This window comes from Erinaceus europaeus, chromosome 6 (assembly GCF_950295315.1).
Source record: "Erinaceus europaeus chromosome 6, mEriEur2.1, whole genome shotgun sequence".
In the NCBI taxonomy this organism is placed as follows: Eukaryota; Metazoa; Chordata; class Mammalia; order Eulipotyphla; family Erinaceidae; genus Erinaceus; species Erinaceus europaeus.
Window position 1 is genome coordinate 70,830,528 of NC_080167.1, and position 20,548 is coordinate 70,851,075.

General features: G+C 47.9%; 1 protein-coding gene across 11 annotated transcripts in view; it reads left to right on the forward strand.

Moving 5' to 3' along the window:
• The window catches only part of PARD3 (par-3 family cell polarity regulator), a 652,495-nt gene extending 634,108 nt beyond the window's left edge, over positions 1 to 18,387 (forward strand). For all 11 annotated transcript variants that reach the window (XM_060192488.1, XM_060192489.1, XM_060192482.1 and 8 more), the window contains 2 exons: positions 9,916 to 10,043; positions 17,312 to 18,387. In XM_060192488.1, coding sequence (XP_060048471.1) covers positions 9,916 to 10,043; positions 17,312 to 17,729 — 546 coding nt within the window. In that variant the 3' untranslated portion in view covers positions 17,730 to 18,387. The remainder of the gene's footprint in view (positions 1 to 9,915; positions 10,044 to 17,311) is intronic.
• Positions 18,388 to 20,548: the final 2,161 nt, after the last annotated feature.

Genomic DNA, 20,548 nt, shown 5'->3' on the forward strand with positions numbered 1-20,548 from the left:
ACAGAGAAGGGGGAACCATCACATTCTTGGAGCTTTCCTCCATGCCCTTGGGCTTCTCACGCGGTTCTGGGGCTCAGACTTGGGGGAGGCGTGTCCCCTGCCCGGTGAGCTACCTTCTCCAACTCCGAGATTAGAAAACTGGGAGTTAGAGGAAGATTCATTTTTGCGAACTAGTGAAGTAAAAGTAAAGATGGGAGACACTTCACTCTTTTGAAGGACTTTATCTGATTTCAAGCACGGAAATCAGATAAAGTCTGATTTATCTGATTTTATCTGTGGGGGGGGTCTTAGAGAACAGCATCTAAAAGTAGAACCTTCATGAAATTGGTATTTGGGAGTTTGGGAAATTATAAAACAATTCATGAGCCTGAATATTTAAGAAGATTTCTAGTCTTCTGTAACAGTATTACTCTTAATGAGACATATTGCTACCAGGTTAATCACTGTGGCTTGGTTCCCGCACAATGAATACACTACTTCTCATTTTTAATTTCTCTTCGTCTTCTTTTTTCTCTCTCTCTTTTAATTTTTTATTGTTTTCTTTTTCTTTTGTTTTTTTAATTTATCTACCCTCTTATACTGATTAAATGGTGATACATAAGACTATACGTTAATAGGAGTGTATATTAACACCATTCCCACCACCAAAAGTCCATGTCCCTAGCCTTACCCAAATCCACTACTCTTGGTAGCCTTCTTCCTTCCTTTTCTTCCTTCTCCCCCAATCCTCCTCCCCCCCCCCATACTCTCCTCCTTTCCATCCTCCTCCTAGGAGAGGCAGAGAGAAATTGAGAGGGAAGGAGGAGATAGAGAGGAGGAAGAGGAAGAGAGAGATACCTGCAGTGCTTGTTCACCACTTGTGAAGCTTCCCTCCTGCAGATGGGGACCTGAGTCTTGAACCTGGGTCCTTGCACATGGTATTGGCTATGCTCGACTTTTTAATGAAATCTTTTTTTTCTAGAGGATGGATTTAGTTGAGTCATTCTCATGTCACAATGTGCCAGAATCATGCTGATTACTATATATATATTATTTAACTGACTCAACATATTCCTATTTGATATTTTTTCTTTTAGGGGAGAGTTGCAGAGGCTGAGGGGAGAGTTGCAGAGGCTGAGGGGAGAGTTGCAGAGGCTGAGGGGAGAGTTGCAGAGGCTGAGGGGAGAGTTGCAGAGGCTGAGGGGAGAGTTGCAGAGGCTAAGGGGAGAGTTGCAGAGACTGAGGGGAGAGTTGCAGAGACTGAGGGGAGAGTTACAGAGGCTGAGGGGAGAGTTGCAGAGACTGAGGGGAGAGTTGCAGAGACTGATGGGGAGACTTGCAGAGGCTGAGGAGAGAGTTGCAGAGGCTGAGGGGAGAGTTGCAGAGGCTGAGGGGAGACTTGCAATGGCTGAGGGGAGAGTTGCAGAGGCTGAGGAGAGAGTTGCAGAGGCTGAGGGGAGAGTTGCAGAGGCTGGGGGGAGACTTGCAATGGCTGAGGGGAGAGTTGCAGAGGCTGAGGAGAGAGTTGCAGAGGCTGAGGGGAGAGTTGCAGAGGCTGAGGGGAGACTTGCAATGGCTGAGGGGAGAGTTGCAGAGGCTGGGGGAGAGTTGCAGAGGCTGAGGGGAGAGTTGCAGAGGCAGAGAAGAGAGTTGCAGAGGCTGAGGGGAGAGTTGCAGAAGCTGAGGGGAGAATTGCAGAGGCTGAGGGGAGAATTGCAGTGGCTGAGGGGAGAGTGGATGCGGCTCAGTTTTTTTTTTTAAAGAAGGATTCATTTGTGATATGTGGGATAAAGGGGCTGCAGAGCAGAATTAAAGTGCAGTGGCCGCCTGAGGGATGAAGTGACTCTGTGTAGCTGTGCCTCACGCAGCCCCAACCTGCAGACCCATCACGGGCCTCTCACTCCTCACCCCACAGGCTGTGAGGGCTGCAGGTGTCTCTCTCAGTCTCTTTCCCTCTCTATCTCCTGCTCCCCTCTCAATTTCTGTTGAAAAGATAATGTTTAAGAAAAACATTTCTGTGATCCGGGAGGTGGCACCGTGGATAAAAGCATCAGACTCTCAAGCATGAGGTCTTGAGTTCAATCCCCGGCAGCACATGTACCAGAGTGATGTCTGGCTCTTTCTCTCTCCTCCTATGTTTCTCATTAGTAAATAAATAAAATCTAAAAAAAAAAAAAAATTCTTTTGAGTGGGAATATGAGTTTTAAAACACGTGTTCCTTTTTAGTAAGAGACCAGAGTTGTGCTCCAACGTTTCTATGGAGCCAGGCACCCACTGGAGCTTCATGCTTACAAGACGGGGATTCTCCCACTGAACCCTTTCCCCTGCCTGGAGATACATTTTAAATACACAACTTGTTGAAAAGAGAAATATCTCTGGAAACTAAAGTGGATTTGATTTCTTCCTGGCTATACTTACACCACATGAAAGACCTCCAAGTTCATTTGAAGAGAGCGGCATGTCCTATTTCTTGGTTCTGAGTTGTTTTGTACTGAGAGAAGTGGAAATGATTGAATATCCAGTTTTCTCTCGGTATAAGATATAGCTCTCTGTATAAGATATATCAGAGATGGAGTTGGTCTCTTTAGAATATCTTGTGGTATGATGAATATGTCAGTCTCTGTGTTGTTTTTTTTTTATCATCTTAATAGGTCAGTATTTGAAATAGTCACGCACATTTAGAAACTTAGAAGGTCGTGGGCCAAATTATGGTATATCAAAATGCCATTTCAACCTTAGATAGACAACTTGGCCTATACTATTATTTCCATGAGGAAGGAGCAGGGAGTTAATTATTTGGATGACAGGCTGATTACCTCAAGAATGGAATAATTTCCTAAATTGGGGGTCAGAAGTTGATTTTTTTTTCACTTTTAAATAATCGGAATCTTGCTGTGTCCTCTCAGTTTCGCTGTTCATACCAATGAGCTGACCGTCGCTGTGAGTTTACTTCCTTTGTTCATTCCCACACCAATTCCCACCGCCGTGTTCATGAGAATTACCCGTTTGTTCAAATTGCAGCCTGGCCTGTGGTTTCTGTTCTCTGTTTTGTGGAAGCAGTATGGAGGATCCTGGAATCTCTTTTCCTTTCTCTGTTTGTATTCTGACCTTGAAGGATCCTTGTTTGGAGAAGGCAACAAGGTCATGAATCCACCCACTGGAGTGGGTTGTGATTATTTTAGTTTTAAGGGACCACAACCTCACCGTCAAGCTCTGTGTAGAGCTTAGACTATATTAGTTGAACTTGCTGTACTAGTTGAACTCACTCGTTCACAGTGCTCACACACTCAAAGTACAACCAGATGTCTCCTATGTAAAAATATCCGGCCAATTACTTCCCACACACCCAGGGATGCTGCAGAGAATTCCGCCAAGTTGGCCTTTTCAGTCTACCCATTTTCAAAACGTTCCCTCTCAACTCAAATGGCAAACGGCGTACGGTGCATCTGCGCCCTGGCTTGTTTTCAAAATAATGTCTGGGTCCAAGGGAACTGATTCGTGTCACAAAAAGAAGCAGGGTGGGGTGGTGGGGGTTTTCTTTACGTGAGCAGAGGCCCAGAAAATTTCCTTAGCTCTATCATTGAAGAGAATCCTTCCCTCAAGTTGAGGAAAAGGAAGAGAAGAAGAGGAGAAGGAGGAAAAGCAATTTCCCTCCATTCCCCCACTCCCCCCGTGTCATGCCAGGTGCAGCACATGTAATGCAGTAAATGTCTGAAATCTTTCTGAAGATGATGAACAATAGTTGAGGCCGGGCTATTACCACAGCTCCAATATGGACGCGACTTTCTGTTGCTTTGGAAAGGATAAGCTTGCAGGCTGCAGACGCGAGAACGGTATTCTGTGAAAACTTCGCAGGTGCCTGAGTGGGTCCACAAACAGTCTTGCTGGGTGGATGGATGGATGGATGGATGTGATTGTGGAGCCTTTAGTAGCTGTATCGCTAACTCTTCTCCATCCCAGCTTGGAAGTGACTGAAAAGTAGTTTAGTCCTTCAGAGAGAACATTGATCCTCTGCCTCTCTCACCCATAAGCTTTCTTCCTGGTTATCTGTCTTTAAGCAAATAATAATAATAATAATAAAAACTCCTTTTTTCCATTTTCCTGTCTTGGGGTTTTACTGACTCCCTTGTGCCATTCTAGACCCTGGATTCCATCTCCGGTGGCTCATAAAAGGGCAGAAAGGTGCCCAGGCTTGCTGAAGCTGGAGGGCTCTTCTCTAAGGCCTAGCCTGTGTTCTTGGGTTGTCTACCTTGAACCTTTGACAAAATGATGGTTTTCTTTTTCTTTTGTTTTCACCTTTCTTGAGATTTAAAAGGTATCTGCTGTGGTTTCTTCTGAGTGGACTTCCATACGGTCAAAACACACACACACACACACACACACACACACACACACACACACACACACACACACTTATTCTGGTTGACAGGCATGCAGTGAATATTGTTCCAGTGCAAACTGGGTGGAAATCACTCCCCTTGGAAATAGGGAGAGACATTCTTGAATCAAAGGAGGGATTTGACTCATGGCTGAAAGCCTCTGCCCAACCTCCCAGCCACGGGCTCAGTGACCCACGGCTCCTTCTCCTCATGAGGGTCTCAGGCGGTGGAAATTCCGGAGACGGCCTTTGGTAACTTTCACTTGCAGTGCTTAGAAAGTGAGAACACAGCACATTTGAATGGCTGAAATGTGAACGCTGAATTTCAAAGGGAGAAATGTTGTATAGTGGAAGAACGTATACCGGAGTCCTGGGTTCCACCCCTAGCATCTCATAAAATGACAGACAGGTGCCCCAGCCAATCTCACTCACTCTCCTTCTCCCTTCTTTCACGGGCACCACACATACTTTTTTTTTTTTTTTTTTGCTTCTTCTTTTTTTATTAGTGTTTCAATAGTGATTAACAAGATCATAAGATAACAGGGGTACAATTCTAGACAGTTCCCACCACCAGAGCTCTGTGCCCCATCCTCTCCATCAGAAGTTTCCCTATTCTTTATCCCTCTGGGAGCATGGACCCAAATTCTTTATGGGGAGTCGGGCAGTAGCTCAGCGGGTTAAGTGCACATGGCGCAAAGCACAAGGACTGGCATAAGGATGCCAGTTCAAGCCCCCGGATCCCCACCTGCAGGGGAGTCTCTTCATAGGCAGTGAAGCAGGTCTGCAGGTATCTGTCTTTCTCTCCCCCTCCTCTCTGTCTTCCCCTCCTCTCTCCATTTCTCTCTGTCCTATCCAACAGCGACAACATAAATAACAACAACAATAATAACTACAACAACAATGAAAAACAACAAGGGCAACAAAAGGGAAAATAAATAAATAAACAAAAAATTTTAAAAATCTTTATGGGGAGCAGAAGGTGGGAGTTTTGGCTTCTGTCATTGCTTCTCCACTGGACATGGGTGTTGGCAGGTGGATCCACACCCCCAGCCTGTGTCTGTCTGTCCCTAGTGGGGCAGGGCTCTGGGGAGGGGAGGCTCCAGGACACATGGGTGAGTGCGTCTGCCCAGGGAAGGCAGGATGGAGTCATGGTAGCGTCTGTAACTTGGTGGCTGAAAGGCAGTGAGATAGAAAGCAGAAGAAATCATACATACTGTTTTTAAGTGAATCTCCAGGGGTAACACCTCTCCTCCTGATCTGATGCTCAGCACATCGACTTCCTCACCGTCAGCAAAAGCTTTCCGGGACAGCATACAATCTTTTCATATCTTATTTTCGTTTCCTGTGCATGCCTCTTATGGTGACTTTTTTCCCTTTTATTATTCAGAATGTAAGTAGAAAACTATCCTAAATGGTCACTGCGTGGATGCTACGTGTTTCTGTATTGAAGCAATAAGGGTATTTTATTTTGTCGAGAGACGTGCTCAGTCAACGTCTTTATTTAGTGAGATGCCTTGTGGAAGATGCTTCAGTGTTTAGCCTCAGGGACACCCCTGTGGAGCTTCTCCAAATGGTATCTCTTCATGGTTATGATGAAGACCATGCTTTGCAACTAATTTATAAAAGTGAAAAAAGAATGTCTTTTATACATCTGATTTATTTTAATGAGAGATACAGAGAGAGAAAGAAGGAGAGAGAAAGAGGAGAGAGACCAGAGCACTCCTCTGCTCTGACTGACGGTGGTGCTAGGGATTGAAACTCAGAGCCTCAGGCATGAAAGTCTCTTTGCACAATCGTTATACTGTAAAATAAGAAATTATAATGTCAGGGAGTCAGGTGGTAGCGCAGCGGGTTAAGTGCACGTGGCGCAAAGCGCAGGGACCGGCGTAAGGATCCCAGTTTGAGCCTCCTGTTCCCCACCTGCAGGGGAGTCGCTTCACAGGCGGTGAAGCAGGTCTGCAGGTGTCTGTCTTTCTCTCCCCCTCTCTGTCTTCCCCTCCTCTCTCCATTTCTCTACAACAACAATAAAAACAAGGGCAGTAAAAGGGAAAATAAATAAATATTTAAAAAGAAGAAAAGAAATTATAATGTCACTTCAAGTGTCAGTCATGGGGGGGATCCACATACCCTGGCCTTTTGATGTACTGTGAAATAGATGATCAGTGTCTTTTCTATTATCAAATCTTTCATTGCAGCTTGAGTCTCCACGTTGGAGCCCTGGCATTGCATGTACTGGACGGATGCTCTGTTTTCCTCTTCTTCTTCTCCTTCTCCTTCTCCTTCTCCTTCTCCTTCTCCTTCTCCTTCTCCTTCTCCTTCTCCTTCTCCTCCTCCTCCTCCTCCTCCTCCTCCTCCTTCTCCTTCTCCTCCTCTTCCTCCTCCTCCTTCTACTTCTCCTTCTCCTCCTCCTCCTCCTCCTCCTCCTCCTCCTCCTCCTCTTCCTCCTCCTCCTCCTTCTACTTCTCCTTCTCCTCCTCTTCCTCCACCTCCTTCTTCTTTTCTCTCTCTCCCTCTCATTAGTTAATAAATGTTTTTTTTAAATATCCATCATTACCATGCCTTTGGCAACTGAGGTACCTTTTTGTTTTTGCTCAAAAGGTCACTGCTTGTCAACAATTTCATCACCAACAAAGTCATTGTTGTTATAATTTGCACTGGTAAAACAGAACTAATGTGGTGTTATGTGGTGAACGGCCAGCCAGGATTATAACAATTCCGTTTCTCTGTGTGTTTTCCTGTCAGATATTACTTTGTTGCTATAGTTGTTGATAGTGTTTTGTTTGAAAACATACACCTCTCCCTGGGTTACAGATCTTCTGTCTCTTAATTTCTCTCTTGCTTTCCTTCCTCCTTTCTCTTTTCTTTTCCTTCTTTCTTTCTTTCTTTCTTTCTTTCTTTCTTTCTTTCTTTCTTTCTTTCTCTCTCTTCTTTTTGTGATTTGGAGCCTACTGTTTCATTTCTGCACGAGGATTAGAAACCAATGTATTGAAACCAGGACTGTGGATCGTAATACCTGCTTCCACAATTTACATTTTGAGGAGATCTTCATTGAAGTTGTGAATCCGGCTATATTCCATTCAAGACAAGTATAAAGCCTGACAGAATAAACTTACTGAGCTGGTGGCATGGGTGGATGGTTGTTTATAATTGACCTCAGATCTGCGGCCCAGTGAGGTGTCATTGTAGAGACTAGGGTGCTTGTTAATACTCCCCCTACCCCATGCCTTCTCTGAAGAGAGAACTGGAGTGAAATTAGTGTGAGGCTGAAGCTTGTACTTTGGCATGATGAACAGAACAGTATGAAATGTGTCAGCTTGCTGACACCAAGCTCACTCACTCACTCACTCACTCACTCACTCACTCACTCACTCACTCACTCACTTTATAGTGTTCAGACCCCATTTCGTGATCATTTCTTTATTAGAATTCATCCAGATCCGCACCCGTGTGCCCGTGTCTGATAAGTCTGATAAGGGAATTGTATCAGCAAATACAGAGGTGAAGGAAACAAAAGCCTTTCAGCTTTTTCTCTCCCCCCCCCTAAACCCTCTACCCATGTCAGAATCACATTTTCAGGCCGTTGGGAGAAACAGCTTAAAAATACACCTGCGATTTCTACAAGACTTTGCTTTTTTTTTTTTTTTTTTCCACATCTCCACAAGCTGTGTCACAGAACGGCATAAGTTTAAAAAAGCCGGCTACTAAGTCCTACCACAGAGTACCAGGCTGTTCAGGGCTGCCGGACGCAGGCATGAGTGGATGGGCAGTGTGGCTGTCTGGGAAGGCATGAAGGAAATCGCAGAGTTTTCTCGCTGTCTCTCCTCCGTCTGGTGGCCTCACTCCAGCTTCTGTGTTTGCTCCTGAACAAAAAGAACGGCTCAGATTGTCTTTGTTGGCCGACCTCAGCGAGGCTAATGGAAGATAAACCTTAATGTAGCTGCTTGATGATTTGGTGGAGGCTTTGTTTGCATAAACAGAGCTCACTCAGAGAAGTGTGTTCTTGCTGAAGGCACCACTGCTGTGGTTTTTTTTTTTTTGAATGGTGTTGCAGAGTGGGTCTCTGGGCACACATCTCTTCCAATGAGTGTGGTTATAAACATCCACTAGGAGAGACTGGGGTATTGTAAAACCTAATCTCTTCACATATTATTTTTGTAGCGGGATATTTTTAATATACTCACTGACTATGCCCATATGCTTTGAAATTTCTGTCCCATATAATACCTTATTACTGCTTACCAGCAAGCAGGAGAACTCTGTCCAGGCAGAAAGAGAACAATAGCTGACAATTTCTTTCTGTTCAGACAAAAGCTGGCCTTAGGAGCCATTCTCTGAGTAACAAGTCTATCTGTCACCTTACAATTCCCCAAATGGAGGCAGGGGCTTTGTCATTCGAGAAAATTGTTGGGGGAGTCAAAGCCCACCATTGGCTTCTAGCTCCAAGAGATCAGTAATCAGTTTTTAGAAAGATCGCTTGAGAGAGCACACCATGGACGAGATGGCAAGCCGCTATTGGCTGTTCTGTGATGTGAGTTCTGGTTTCTGTCATTGCTTCTCCGCTGGACATGGGTGTTGGCAGGTGGACCCACACCCCCAGCCTGTGTCTGTCTGTCCCTAGTGGGGCAGGGCTCTGGGGAGGGGAGTTTCCAGGACACATGGGTGAGGTCGTCTGCCCAGGGAAGTCAGGATAGTGTCATGGCAGCATCTGCAACTTGGTGGCTGAAAGGCTGTAAAATACAAAGCAAGACAAAACAGTAGAATTGAACAATAAACAGAAGCCAAAATATAGGAATAGAGCAGATGAGAATAGGGGTTTTGGGGTGGAGGGAAGCTGGGAAGTCTACTTTAGGTCTGTTCCTAGGGGCCCATGATTTTCATCATTTTTGTTTCTGAGTCTGATTGCTGACATGCAGGTATAAGCTGCTCTTAAGGGTCCAGCCCTGAACTTTCTGATTTTGGCAAGCCACCTTGGCAGTGGTTTTTGTTTTGTTTGTTGGCATGGATAAGCTAGCTTCCCAAGCGGCCGTAGCCCACCCCCCCCCCCTTGCTGTGTGGATAAGAGCCGGAAGCTGGTATATATAACGTCACTGTTGACTAAGAAGTTTGACTTTCTAACCTCAAGCCGTCCAGAGCCCATCATCAGACCCTCAGAGGATGAAACCTTATGGGTCTCTCTGAGCTCAAGATGTTTCTCAGCTCAGAGACCCTACAGAACACTAGACTTGGTTCTCTTCCTTTATTTTTTTTAATTAAAAAATTATTTTTATTTATTTATTGGACAGAGACATCCAAAATTGAAAGTGGTGATAGAGAGGGAGAGAGACAGAGAGACACCTGCAGCCCTGCTTGACCACTTGCAAAGCTTTCCCCCTGCAGGTGGGGCCCGGGGGCTTGAACCTGGGTCCTTGCGCACTGTGACATGTGCGCTCAAGCAGGTGTGCCACCACCCGGCCTCCCCTGGTCCCCTTCCTTTAGATCCACAGTTGGCAGGAGGTCCCGCGTCACGGCTCCGAGCGTCCCTGCCCTCTCTGACTGTTCTCCTGCTTTGGCCCCTGCAGCCCAGCACCAGGCCCCCGGCCCAGAGCGGAAGGCACTCGGTGTCCGTGGAGATGCAGATGCAGCGCCAACGCCAGGAGGAACGTGAGAGCTTCCAGCAGGCCCAACGCCAGTACAGCTCTCTGCCGCGGTAGGTGGGGCGCTCTGCTCTGTGGGGAGTCCACGTCCTCCCCGGGGGCAGCGGGGGGATGCCCTGCCCAAGCCCCTCTGCCTTTTCCCATGGGGGGTGGTGAGTGCTTCAGGGACGTCCGTGGCCCCCAATCCTCTCTCTCGCTGTGCTGTCGGCCCTGTTTTCCTCTCCTCCTCCTCCTCCTCCTCCTCCTTCTCCTCCTCCTCCTCCTTCTTCTTCTCCTTCTCCTCCTCCTCCTCCTCCTCCTCCTTCTTCTCCTCCTCCTCCTCCTCTTCCTCCTCCTCCTCCTCCTCTTCCTTCTTCTCCTTCTCCTCCTCCTCCTCCTCCTCCTTCTTCTTTCTAATTTTATGATCTTTATTTACTTAGTGGATAGAGGCAGCCAGAAATCAAGAGGAATGGAGAGAGAGAGAGAGAGAGAGAGAGAGAGAGACCCACAGCCCTGCTTCACACTCCTGAAGCTTTCCCCCTGCAGGTGGGGACTGGGAGGGCAGGGCTCGAACCCGGGACCTTGCACGTTATAATACTTGCGCTCAACCAGGTGCGCCACCAGCCGGGCCCCGTGCTTCCCTGACGCCCACTCCTGAGGGTCTGTGGGCCCCTTTGCCCTGGGGCTCTCTGCCCTGGGCTCAGGAAGCGCTGAGGTGAGCAAGCTTCATGAGTGGTAGAGCAGGGCTGCAGGTGTCTCTCTGTCTCTTCCTCTTTGTCACCCGAGTGACCTGAGCGCCACTCCCAAGGCTCTTGGTGTAAATCCTCCCTGTGATGGTCCTGTAGGCCAGGCCGGAAGCTGTGGAGATCAGTCAGAGAGAGAGAGAGACTTCCAGACCAGGGCACTGCCATGGGTGCTTCCAGAACTCTCCGTGGACTCCTTGCAGCACCAGACAAGCTGGCATGCTGGCTGAAAAGCTATTCAGGGGAAGGAGACGGAAGTTCTCTCCTTGATGTGAAGGTTGGGGCTTTTGAGCCATCCTGGAACTGACAGAAGAACACAGGCCAGGCCTGGCCCCTCACTTCTGAGCAACTATGTGTGCAAGCATTGGCCTCACTCAGGGAGGGCTCTCAGTTAGTCTTTGTTCTAAAAGATATTTGGGGGGGAGGGAATCAGAACACAGGTCTTTTTTTAAAAAAAAATTTACTTATAAAAAGGAAACATAGACAAAACCATAGGATAAGAGGGGTACAACTCCACACAGTTCCCACCACTAGAACTCCGTATCCCATCCCCTCCCCTGACAGCTTTCCTATTCTTTATCCCTCTGGGAGCATGGACCCAGGATCATTGTGGGATGCAGAAAGTGGAAGGTCTGGCTTCTGTAATTGCTTCCCCACTGAACATGGGTGTTGACAGGTGGATCCACACTCCCAGCCTATCTCTCTCTTTCCCTAGTGGGGCAGGGTTCTGGGGAAGCGGGGCTCCAGGACACATTGGTGGGATTGTCTGTCCAGGGAAGTCTGGTCCGCATCATGGTAACATCTGGAACCTGGTGGCTGAAGAGAGAGTTAACATACAAAGCCAAACAGATTGTTGAACCATCATGGACCTAAAGGCTGGAATAGTGCAGATGAAGAGTTGGGGGGTCCTCCATTTTGTAGATAGCTAGTAGGCGTATTTTAGTTATATTCCAAAGGGCCTGTAGCTATACAATTTTTTTCCCTTTTTCTTTTTGCCCCTGAGCCTGAAATCTGATATGCAGGTGGATCCAAGTTATTGTCTGGGGAGATGATGTCATGGCTGGAAAAAGGACCAGAAAGCTGGATCAGGGAAGAGAGTAGCTCCCTAATATGTGAAAGGGGTACAAATATTGTTGAGCTTAAACCCCATCGATTTGATGTGACACAGGTCATTTTAAAATGATCTTTATTTATTTATTGGATAGGGACAGCCAGAAATCGAGAGAGAAAGGGTGACAGAGAGGGAGAGAGACAGAAAGACACCCACAGCCCTGCTTCACCACTCCCAAAGTCTTTCCCCCTCCCTGCAGGTGGGGCCCGGGGGCTCAAACCCAGGTCCTTGCACATTGTGACATGTGCACTTAGCCGGGTGCACCACCACTCTCAGAATACAGATGTTTGTTGCTGCGTGTCTCTGCCCCTTGTATGCTACCAGGTCCTCTGTGAAAACCCAGAAAGTTCCTGTTTTTATTTTTCTCCACTGGGTCAGAAAGACAGAGCAGAAAACCCAGAGGCGAATCTTTGAAGATGAAGCAACTTTGTTTATATAGACGCCTCCTCTCACATGAGCCTTTCACAGATACTTTTTTTCATTCATTTCTCCCCCACACCCCTGTGAAATCAGGCTATCTTAGGAGAGAGGCAGAGAGAGTGAAGGAGAGATTTTTCCTTCAACAAGGGGGATGGGGTGGGGTGCGGGGCTCACACTTGGGTCACATACATGACGGAGCAGCACGTCACCCCAGTGAGCTGTTTTGTGGGTCCATGAAGTTAGATGTTGCTGTCGTTGTTGTGCGCCTCCAGGGTTATCACTGGGGTTCGCACCAGCACCACGAATCCGCTGCTCCTGGAGGCCATTTTTTCCCTTGTGTTGCCTTTGTTGTTTATCGTTGTTGTTATTGATGTCGTTGTTGTTGGATAGGACAGAGAGAAGTGGAGAGAGGAGGGGAAGACAGAGAGGGGGAGAGAAAGACAGACACCTGCAGACCTGCTTCACCGCCTATGAAGCGACTCCCCTGCAGGTGGGGAGCCGGGGCCTCGAACTGGGATCCCTAGGCCGGTCCTTGCGCTTCAGACCATGTGCACTTAACTGGCAGTGCTACCCCTTGAAGTGAGATTTTAATGTCAGTTTCATATGAGGCATTTTGAGGGCAAAGAATCCCCCCCTTCCCATCCGAGTATCACGCAGCTGGTAGGGGACTGCTGGGCCCTGTGTGTCCGTCACTGTGACTAATTGCCTAGTGCGGAGAATTCTTACCGTTGGTTGCTTCGTTGTGCTTTTCTGCGATCTGTTCACTTCTTGACATTTCCACAGTTGGAAGCTTATGGAGATCACTGACTTCTTCCTTTTTTTAAAAAAAAATTATCTTTATTGATGTGGTCCTGGAGGTGGCGCAGTGGATAAAGCACTGGACTCTCAAGCATGAGGTCCTGAGTTCAATCCCTAGCGGCACATGTACCAGAGTGATGTCTGGTTCTTTCTTTCTCTCCTATCCTTTTCACTAGGAAATAAATAAAATCTTTAAAAAATATCTTGGGGAGTGGGGTGGCAGTGCAGTGGGCTAAGCGCATGTGGCACAAAGCACAAGGGACTGGCATAAGGATCCCGGTTCGAGCCCCCGGCTCCCCACCTGCAGGGGAGTCGCTTCACAGGCGGTGAAGCAGTTCTGCAGGTGTCTGTCTTTCTTTCCTCCTGTCTGTCTTCCCCTACTCTCTCCATTTCTCTCTGTCCTATCCAACAACGAAGACAGACAATAATAATTAATACAATAAAGCAACAAGGGCAACAAAAGGAAATAAATAAATTTGAAAAAAAGAAAATATATATCTTTATTGCATAGAGACAACCAGAAACCAAGAAGGAAGTGGGTGATAGAGAGAGACACCTTCAGGACTGCTTCACCACTCACAAAGCTTTCCCCCCTGCAGCTGGGGACCAAGGACACAAACCCGGGTCCTTGTGAATTGCAACATATGTGCTCAACCAGGTGCACTACCACCTGGCCCAAAGATCACTGAGTTTTTTATCAGGGTATCACATAGTGCGTGTGTGTCCAGGTTGACACACATGTATGCATGTGTGCGTGCGTGCGTGTACTTGCTCCAAACATCTTCAAGCCTGAGGGAGGTCTGTTGCTTTCTCTCTCTCTGCTTCTGATGCTTCATTAAAAAAAAATTAGCTCTGAGAAATTCTTTCTCTCACATCATCATAATTTCCATCCCTAACAAACCTTTGGTGAGTTCCCGACACGTTTAAATATAGAAAGAATCTGTCTCCCTGGAATGATTCAGAATTCATTTTCTGGGCCTGGCTGCTGAGAGCAGAGCTTCAGGATCTAGTGGAGTGAGTGTATGTGTGTGTGTGTGAGTGTGTGTAAGTGTGTGTGAGTGTGTGTGAGTGTGTGTGGGTGTGTGTGTGAGTGTGTGAGTGTGTGTGTATGTGAGTGTGTGTGTGAGTGTGTGTGTGTATGTGTAAGTGTGTGTTTGTGCGTGTGTGTGTTTGTGTGTGTGAATGTGTGTGTGTGAATTGTGAATGTGTGTCTGAGTGTGTGTGTGTGAATGAGTATGTGTGAGTGTGTGTGTGAGTGTGTGTGAGTGTGTGTGTGAGTGTGTGTATGTGTGTATGTGTGTGTGTTTGTGTGTGTGTGAGTGTGTGTGTGAATGTGTGTGTGAATTGTGTGTGTCTGAGTGTGTGTGTGTGAATGAGTGTGTGAGTGTGTATGTGAGTGTGTGTGAGTGAGTGTGTATGAGTGTGTGTGAGTGTGTGAGTTTGTGTGTATGAGTGTTTGTGTGTGTGTGAATGTGTGTGAATGTGTGTGTGTTTGAGTGTGTGAGTGTGTGTGTGAGAGTGTGTGAGTGTGTGAGTGTGTGTGTGTGTGTATGTGTGTAGGTGGTTCTGGAAGTGGATAGTGAGCAAATCTCTGTAGACCAGGGAGGGAGAGAGAGAGAAAGGAGGGAGCCATTTCTGCAACCTATTTCTTGCTATCTTTAAATTGACAGGTAACCCATGAAGGAGTTCCACTTTTGTTGCTGTAATGTCAGGGGCAAGTTTGTTGTTTTTTAATTAAAGTTCCGTGATTAATGTCAAATCCCTGGTTTCACACTGGCTCTTTCCATCCTTCATGTCTCCTGGTAGATTAATTGATGGCTTTTTAATTGAAAATAATCAGTGCTTTAGGCAAATAAACTGTTCCATCCAGTTTGAGGACAGGCTAATGCTGAAAATGGTCTGGTTCCCATTAAGAGAGAACCAGGTACAGAGAACGTAGGCCACTTGATCAATCATAGTCCTGTCCAGAGGTGATGTTGGGCAGGAATTAAGAAAAGGCCCCCACCGGGTGGTAGCACTTCTGGTTAAGTGCACATAGTACTAAGCATAAGGAGCCACACAAGGAACCTGGTTCGAGCCCCCAGCTCCCCACCTGCAGTTGGAACACTTCACAAGTGGTAAAGCAGGTCTACTGGTGTCCATCTCTCTCTTTCCCTCTCTCTCTCCCTCTTCTCTCTCAATTCCTCTCTGTCTCTATCTGATAAAAAAGGAAAAAATGGCCTTGAAGAGCACTGGACTCATAGTACCAGCACTGAACCCCAGCAATAACCCTGGAGGCAAAAATAAATAAGTAGACAGACAGACAGACTGACAGACAGACAGACAGACTGACAGACTGACAGACAGACTGACAGACAGACAGACAGACAGACAGAGAGAGAAAAGGCCATGACTATCTTTTAGGCTTTGTGGACAGTAGGAAGGCTTCCACCCAGACCCTATGGAGGCTTCTGCAGGCTCCCAGGCGCTCAGAGCTTACTTCCTGCTGGATCCCGACTTGTCTGCATGTCCTTACTTCCTGTCTCTGGGACCTGCTTGGACATTCGGTCCTGTGGTGTGTGTTGACAGGGAAGGCTGAAGCCATCCATTCTGTCACCGAATGATTTCCTCACTGATAAATGGAGCAATATATTTTGTCTTATTACTCAGTTCTCTCTCTCTCTCTCTCTCTCCCTCTCCCTCTCCCTCTCCCTCTCCCTCTCTCTCTCCCTCTCCCTCTTCTCACACACACTCCTCCCTTTTCAAAGCCAAAAAAAAAAATGTTTTACTTTATCACAGCCAATTTTGTCCATTCAAAACAGCACCCAGGGACTTGATAGTAAATTAAAGATGTTTCAAAACAGTAATGTATATATATGTGTGTGTGTGTGTATGTGTGTGTGTGTGTACATTTATTACTTTTGATTTATTTATTTACTAATTTTTATTTTACAAAATTACTTGTCAGCAGGGCTTTAAATCCACTCCATGCCCACCTCCAGAGTTCTGAATCTTCAGTCTCCCCACTACAAGCCACCACAGTTCCCCTAAGGTTGTAGACATGGGCCAGCCATCATCTCTACAACTGTCTGTCCACATTTCCACATAGTTGCCCCTTTTTCTTCCTGAGTCACTCCTCTCTTCCCCTCCAAGCCGCTCATGACCTCGCTACCTCCATATGTCCCTCTCCTTTTCCTTCTCTCTCTGGGTGCTGATGGAGCTGGAGTGCAGTCCTCTTATCTTCTTCCTATCTTCTTAGCTTCCTCCTATCACTTCTCCCCCGCTGGGAGTCTGGATCAGGTTTTTTTTTTGAGGAACAGAAGGTGGGAGTTCTGGCTTCTGTTGCTTCTCCACTGGACATGGGTGTTGGCAGGTGGATCCAACACCCCCAACCCCCCCGGCCTGACAAAACAATGTTTCTTGAAGAGGTTGGTGACTTCATTACACAAGTGATGTAGATTTGGAATTTCGATGTGACTCTGATTTACTTCCTCTTCCTGGGGTGGGAGGGGATGAGGGGATCATGGCGTGAAGCTGCGGCAGACAGAGACCGGTCCACAGGGTCCCGGGCTCTGCCGTCCTGATGAGTGGGTGTGTTTGGAAGTGCCTCGGCTGCAGCTGGTAGAGTATTTGTGCTGCTGTTTCCAGCTCAACTGTATGGCAGTTGAAAGTGAACCAGGAGCAGTCAGATCTCTCTCACTCCCGTAGGGCACCTGCTCTCCCCAGAGATGGAAGAGGGGCCCTGTTTCTGAGTGACATCTGAGTCAGTTCCTTCTCCTTCCTACTCAGGTGCTGAAAGTGGGAGCTAGCTGGGGACAGCCCCTGGGGATGGTCGTGTTTGGGATCTCCAGCCTCCAGCAGTGTCCAGCCCGAGCCTGGAGCACACCTTTGGTCTAGATATTCAAAAGCACGTTCCCCTTGCCTGGTCCTCTCACAAGCATCCCCTCCTCATCTCTCTTCTCTTCCTCTTTCTTTCTTTCTTTCTTTCTTTCTTTCTTTCTTTCTTTCTTTCTTTCTCTTTTACCCCTCAATATATTTTTCTTTATTATTATTGGGTAGAGATTGAGAGAATTGGAAAGGGAAGGAGGAGGTTGAGAAGGAGAGACAGAGAAACACCCGCAGCCCTCCTTCCCCCCTTGGGAAGCATTTCCCCCTGCAGGCAGATTCTGTGGGCTTGAACCCGGGTCCTTGCTTATTATAACATGTGCGCCCAGCCAGGTACGTGGCTGCCCAGCCTCCCTCTCTTTCCTTCTCCCAACTCTCCCACTCACCTTTGGCCTTTACCTTGCAGGCAAAGCAGGAAGAATGTCAGCTCTGTTTCGCAGGACTCCTGGGAGCAGAACTACGCGCCCGGGGAAGGCTTCCAGAACGCCAAGGAGAACCCACAGTACTCCAGCTACCAGGGCTCCAGGCACGGCTACCTGGGCGGGCACGGCTACCTGGGCGGGCACGGCTTCAACGCCAGGGTCATGCTGGAGACCCAGGAGCTCCTGCGCCAGGAGCAGAGGCGGAAAGAGCAGCAGATGAAGAAGCAGCCTCCTCCCGCCCCCGAAGGGCTCAGCAACTGTGACTCCTATAAGAAAGTCCAGGATTCTGGCTATGCCCCCGCCAAGGGCCCCTTCCGCCAGGACGTGCCCCCATCCCCGTCTCAGGTGGCCAGACTGAACAGACTCCAGACCCCCGAGAAAGGGCGGCACTTCTATTCCTGAGCAGAAGGATGGACGGACGCTGCCTGCCATGCAATAAAAGGACATTTTCCTATGAAGACTTGTATTTTGGGAGTTTTTTTTTTTTTTTAAATAAACGAAACCTCAGTGGTACTGTGGAATATTTCTGTTGTTGGTATCAGTGCCTTTAAGCAGGTCTGGGCGAAGCAGATGGAAGGCCTTAACCAAGTCTTTGCCGCTATGTCGCCAAGTGTCCAGTTCACGCAAGAACTTCCCACACTACCCGACAATCATCTGTCCAGACTTTAACACACCCTGCGTCTTTCTGGAGCACCGGGAATCTCGGCCAACTCATGTGCTGCCCATCTGTGGTCCTGGTGTTTTCGGGCCCCACAAAACGTGGAGCTGCGAGTCACCTTGACGTTGAACGAGGCCTGGTCTCAGTCTCTCTCGTGCGGCTGAGTGCATGTGACCATCAGCTTCAGCTGCTGGTGCCTGGATGGTCCTTCACAGCCTACTCAGATGTCCTCTTTTGCCATCAATATGGTTTCTCCTTTCCTCTCCCAGCTCCTTGTAACGGGAAGGTTCACTCTCCCTGCGATGAAGGAAGCTAAAGCCATATTCCAATGCTGTCTGGTTGCCACGGGGTCCTTTTGTAACTGCCTTATGAATCAACATTACCAATAAAGTGATCATTCTAGCCTGTGTTTGTAAAGACACTGGTCCAGTCACGTCCCCATCGTGTCTCGGGGAGTGTGGGAGGTGAAGGTGGCAGCCAGTGGGCCGAGGACCAGGCCCGCCTGTTGGACCTCAGCGGGCCCTCATGTGGGAGTCAGCGGCTATGACAAGAAGCTGTCCAGCATGCGGGCCAGGTGAAGTGCACAAGGACCCAGGTTCAAGCCCCTGGCTCCCCAAGTGCAGGGGGGAAGTTTCATAAGCAGTGAAGCAGGATGGAAGGTGTCTCTCTCTTTCCTTTCCTACCTCCTCCTCCTCCTCTCTCAATTTCTCTCTGTCTCTAATAATAAATAAACAGTGGGCTGGGCAGTGGTGCACCTGGTTGAGCACACAGATTCCCACACAAGGATCTGGGTTCGAGCCCCTTCTCCCCACCTGCAGGAGGGATGCTTCACAAGTGGCGAGGCTGGTCTGCCGGTGTGTCTCTCTCTCCCTCTCTATTTCACCCTTCTCTCTCAATTTCTCTCTGTCCTGTCCAATAAAATGTAAAAAAAAAAAAAAAGGAACAAGAGCAGTGGATTTGAGATGTGGACACCGAGACTGTGAGAGCCCTGAAAGGCAATAATAATAATAATAATAAAGTAAATTATTCCGGGCCCAGTACATCTCCTTCATCATTTCAGTTGGGTGTCGTATGTCGGGAAGGGCATGCTGTGGGACACACACACACAACAAGCAGACGGCACTTTCGCTTCTAGATTGTAGTGCTCACCTGTGCCCCAAGGTCTGCCGGGTGGGTGGGGACAGAGGTCTGGGCCAGGCCGTGCCAAGTCCTTGCAAGGTTGTCCCTCCCCGGATCCCAGACAACGCTGCCGGGGAACCGGAAAGACGGGTGAGAGGTGGAGGCAGCACACACAGCACAGATGATGTGTTCTCCTCCCTGTGGCTCTGAACGCCACAGACCATGAGCCACAGCTGGGAGCTCCAGTGCCCACCCCAGGGTGGGGGTGGGAAAACCCTCAAGAAGCCCAGCAGCCACGGGGAAAGAACACAGATGAGGAAAAAAAAAGCCATGGGAGTCAGGCGGTAGTGCAGCGGGTTAAGTGCACAGGGCGCAAAGCGCAAGGTTCGAGCCTCCGGGGATCCTTATGCCCCAGGGGAGTTGCTTCACAGGCGGTGAAGCAGGTCTGCAGGTGTCTGTGTTTCTCTCCCCCTCTGTGTCTTCCCCTCCTCTCTCCATTTCTCTCTGTCCTATCCAACAATGATGACATCAGTAACAACAACAATAACCACAACAATAATAAAAAACAAGGGCAACAAAAGGGAAAATAAATAAATATAAAATATAAATTTTAAAAAGTCATGTCATCATCATGTTTCCTTTTTAAAATTTTTATTTTTAAAATTTATTTTGGGAGTGGGGCTGTAGTGCAGTGGGTTAAGCGTATGTGGCCCAAAGCACAAAGACCGGCATAAGGTTCCCAGTTCGAGACCCCTGATCCCACCTGCAGGGGATGAAGCAGGCAGTGAAGCAGGTCTGCAGGTGTCTGTCTTTCTCTCTCCATCTCTGTCTTCCCCTCCTCTCTCTATTTCTCTCTGTCCTATCCGACAATGATGGCATCAACAACGATAGCTACAGCAACAATAAAAAAGGGCAACAAAAGGGAAAATAAATAAAATATTTTTTAAAAAATGTAGTCTATGTTTTTATTTTCCCCAGCTGGGAACATATCATTGGGACTTGATTCTGACTCCTACGACCCCAGCACACCCAGCAGCCTATTGTCTCTTTATTTACTTATTTATTTTCCTATTTTATTTGACAGGACAGAGTGAAATTGAGAGAGGAAGGGGAAAATAGAGAGGGAGGCAGAAACATAGACGCCTACAGCCCGGCTTCACCACTCGTGAAGCTTCCCCCCTGCAGGTGGGGAGCGGGGGTTGAACCTGGGTCCTTGTGCTTGGTGATGTGGGTGCTTAACCAGGTGCGTCACCGCCCAGCCTCACCCCCCTTTTAAGTTTTACTGGCACACTGTATTGTGTCCTCTTGTTTTTAGACACCACGGGACTGAGCCCTGCTGTCTCTTTGGCACTGCTGTGTGTGGTGCTGTGAAGTAGGGTGATGGCTGCCCCCTTGGCTGGCCACCCCTCCCCCCGGCAGCCTCCCCTGCCAGGAGAATCCACTT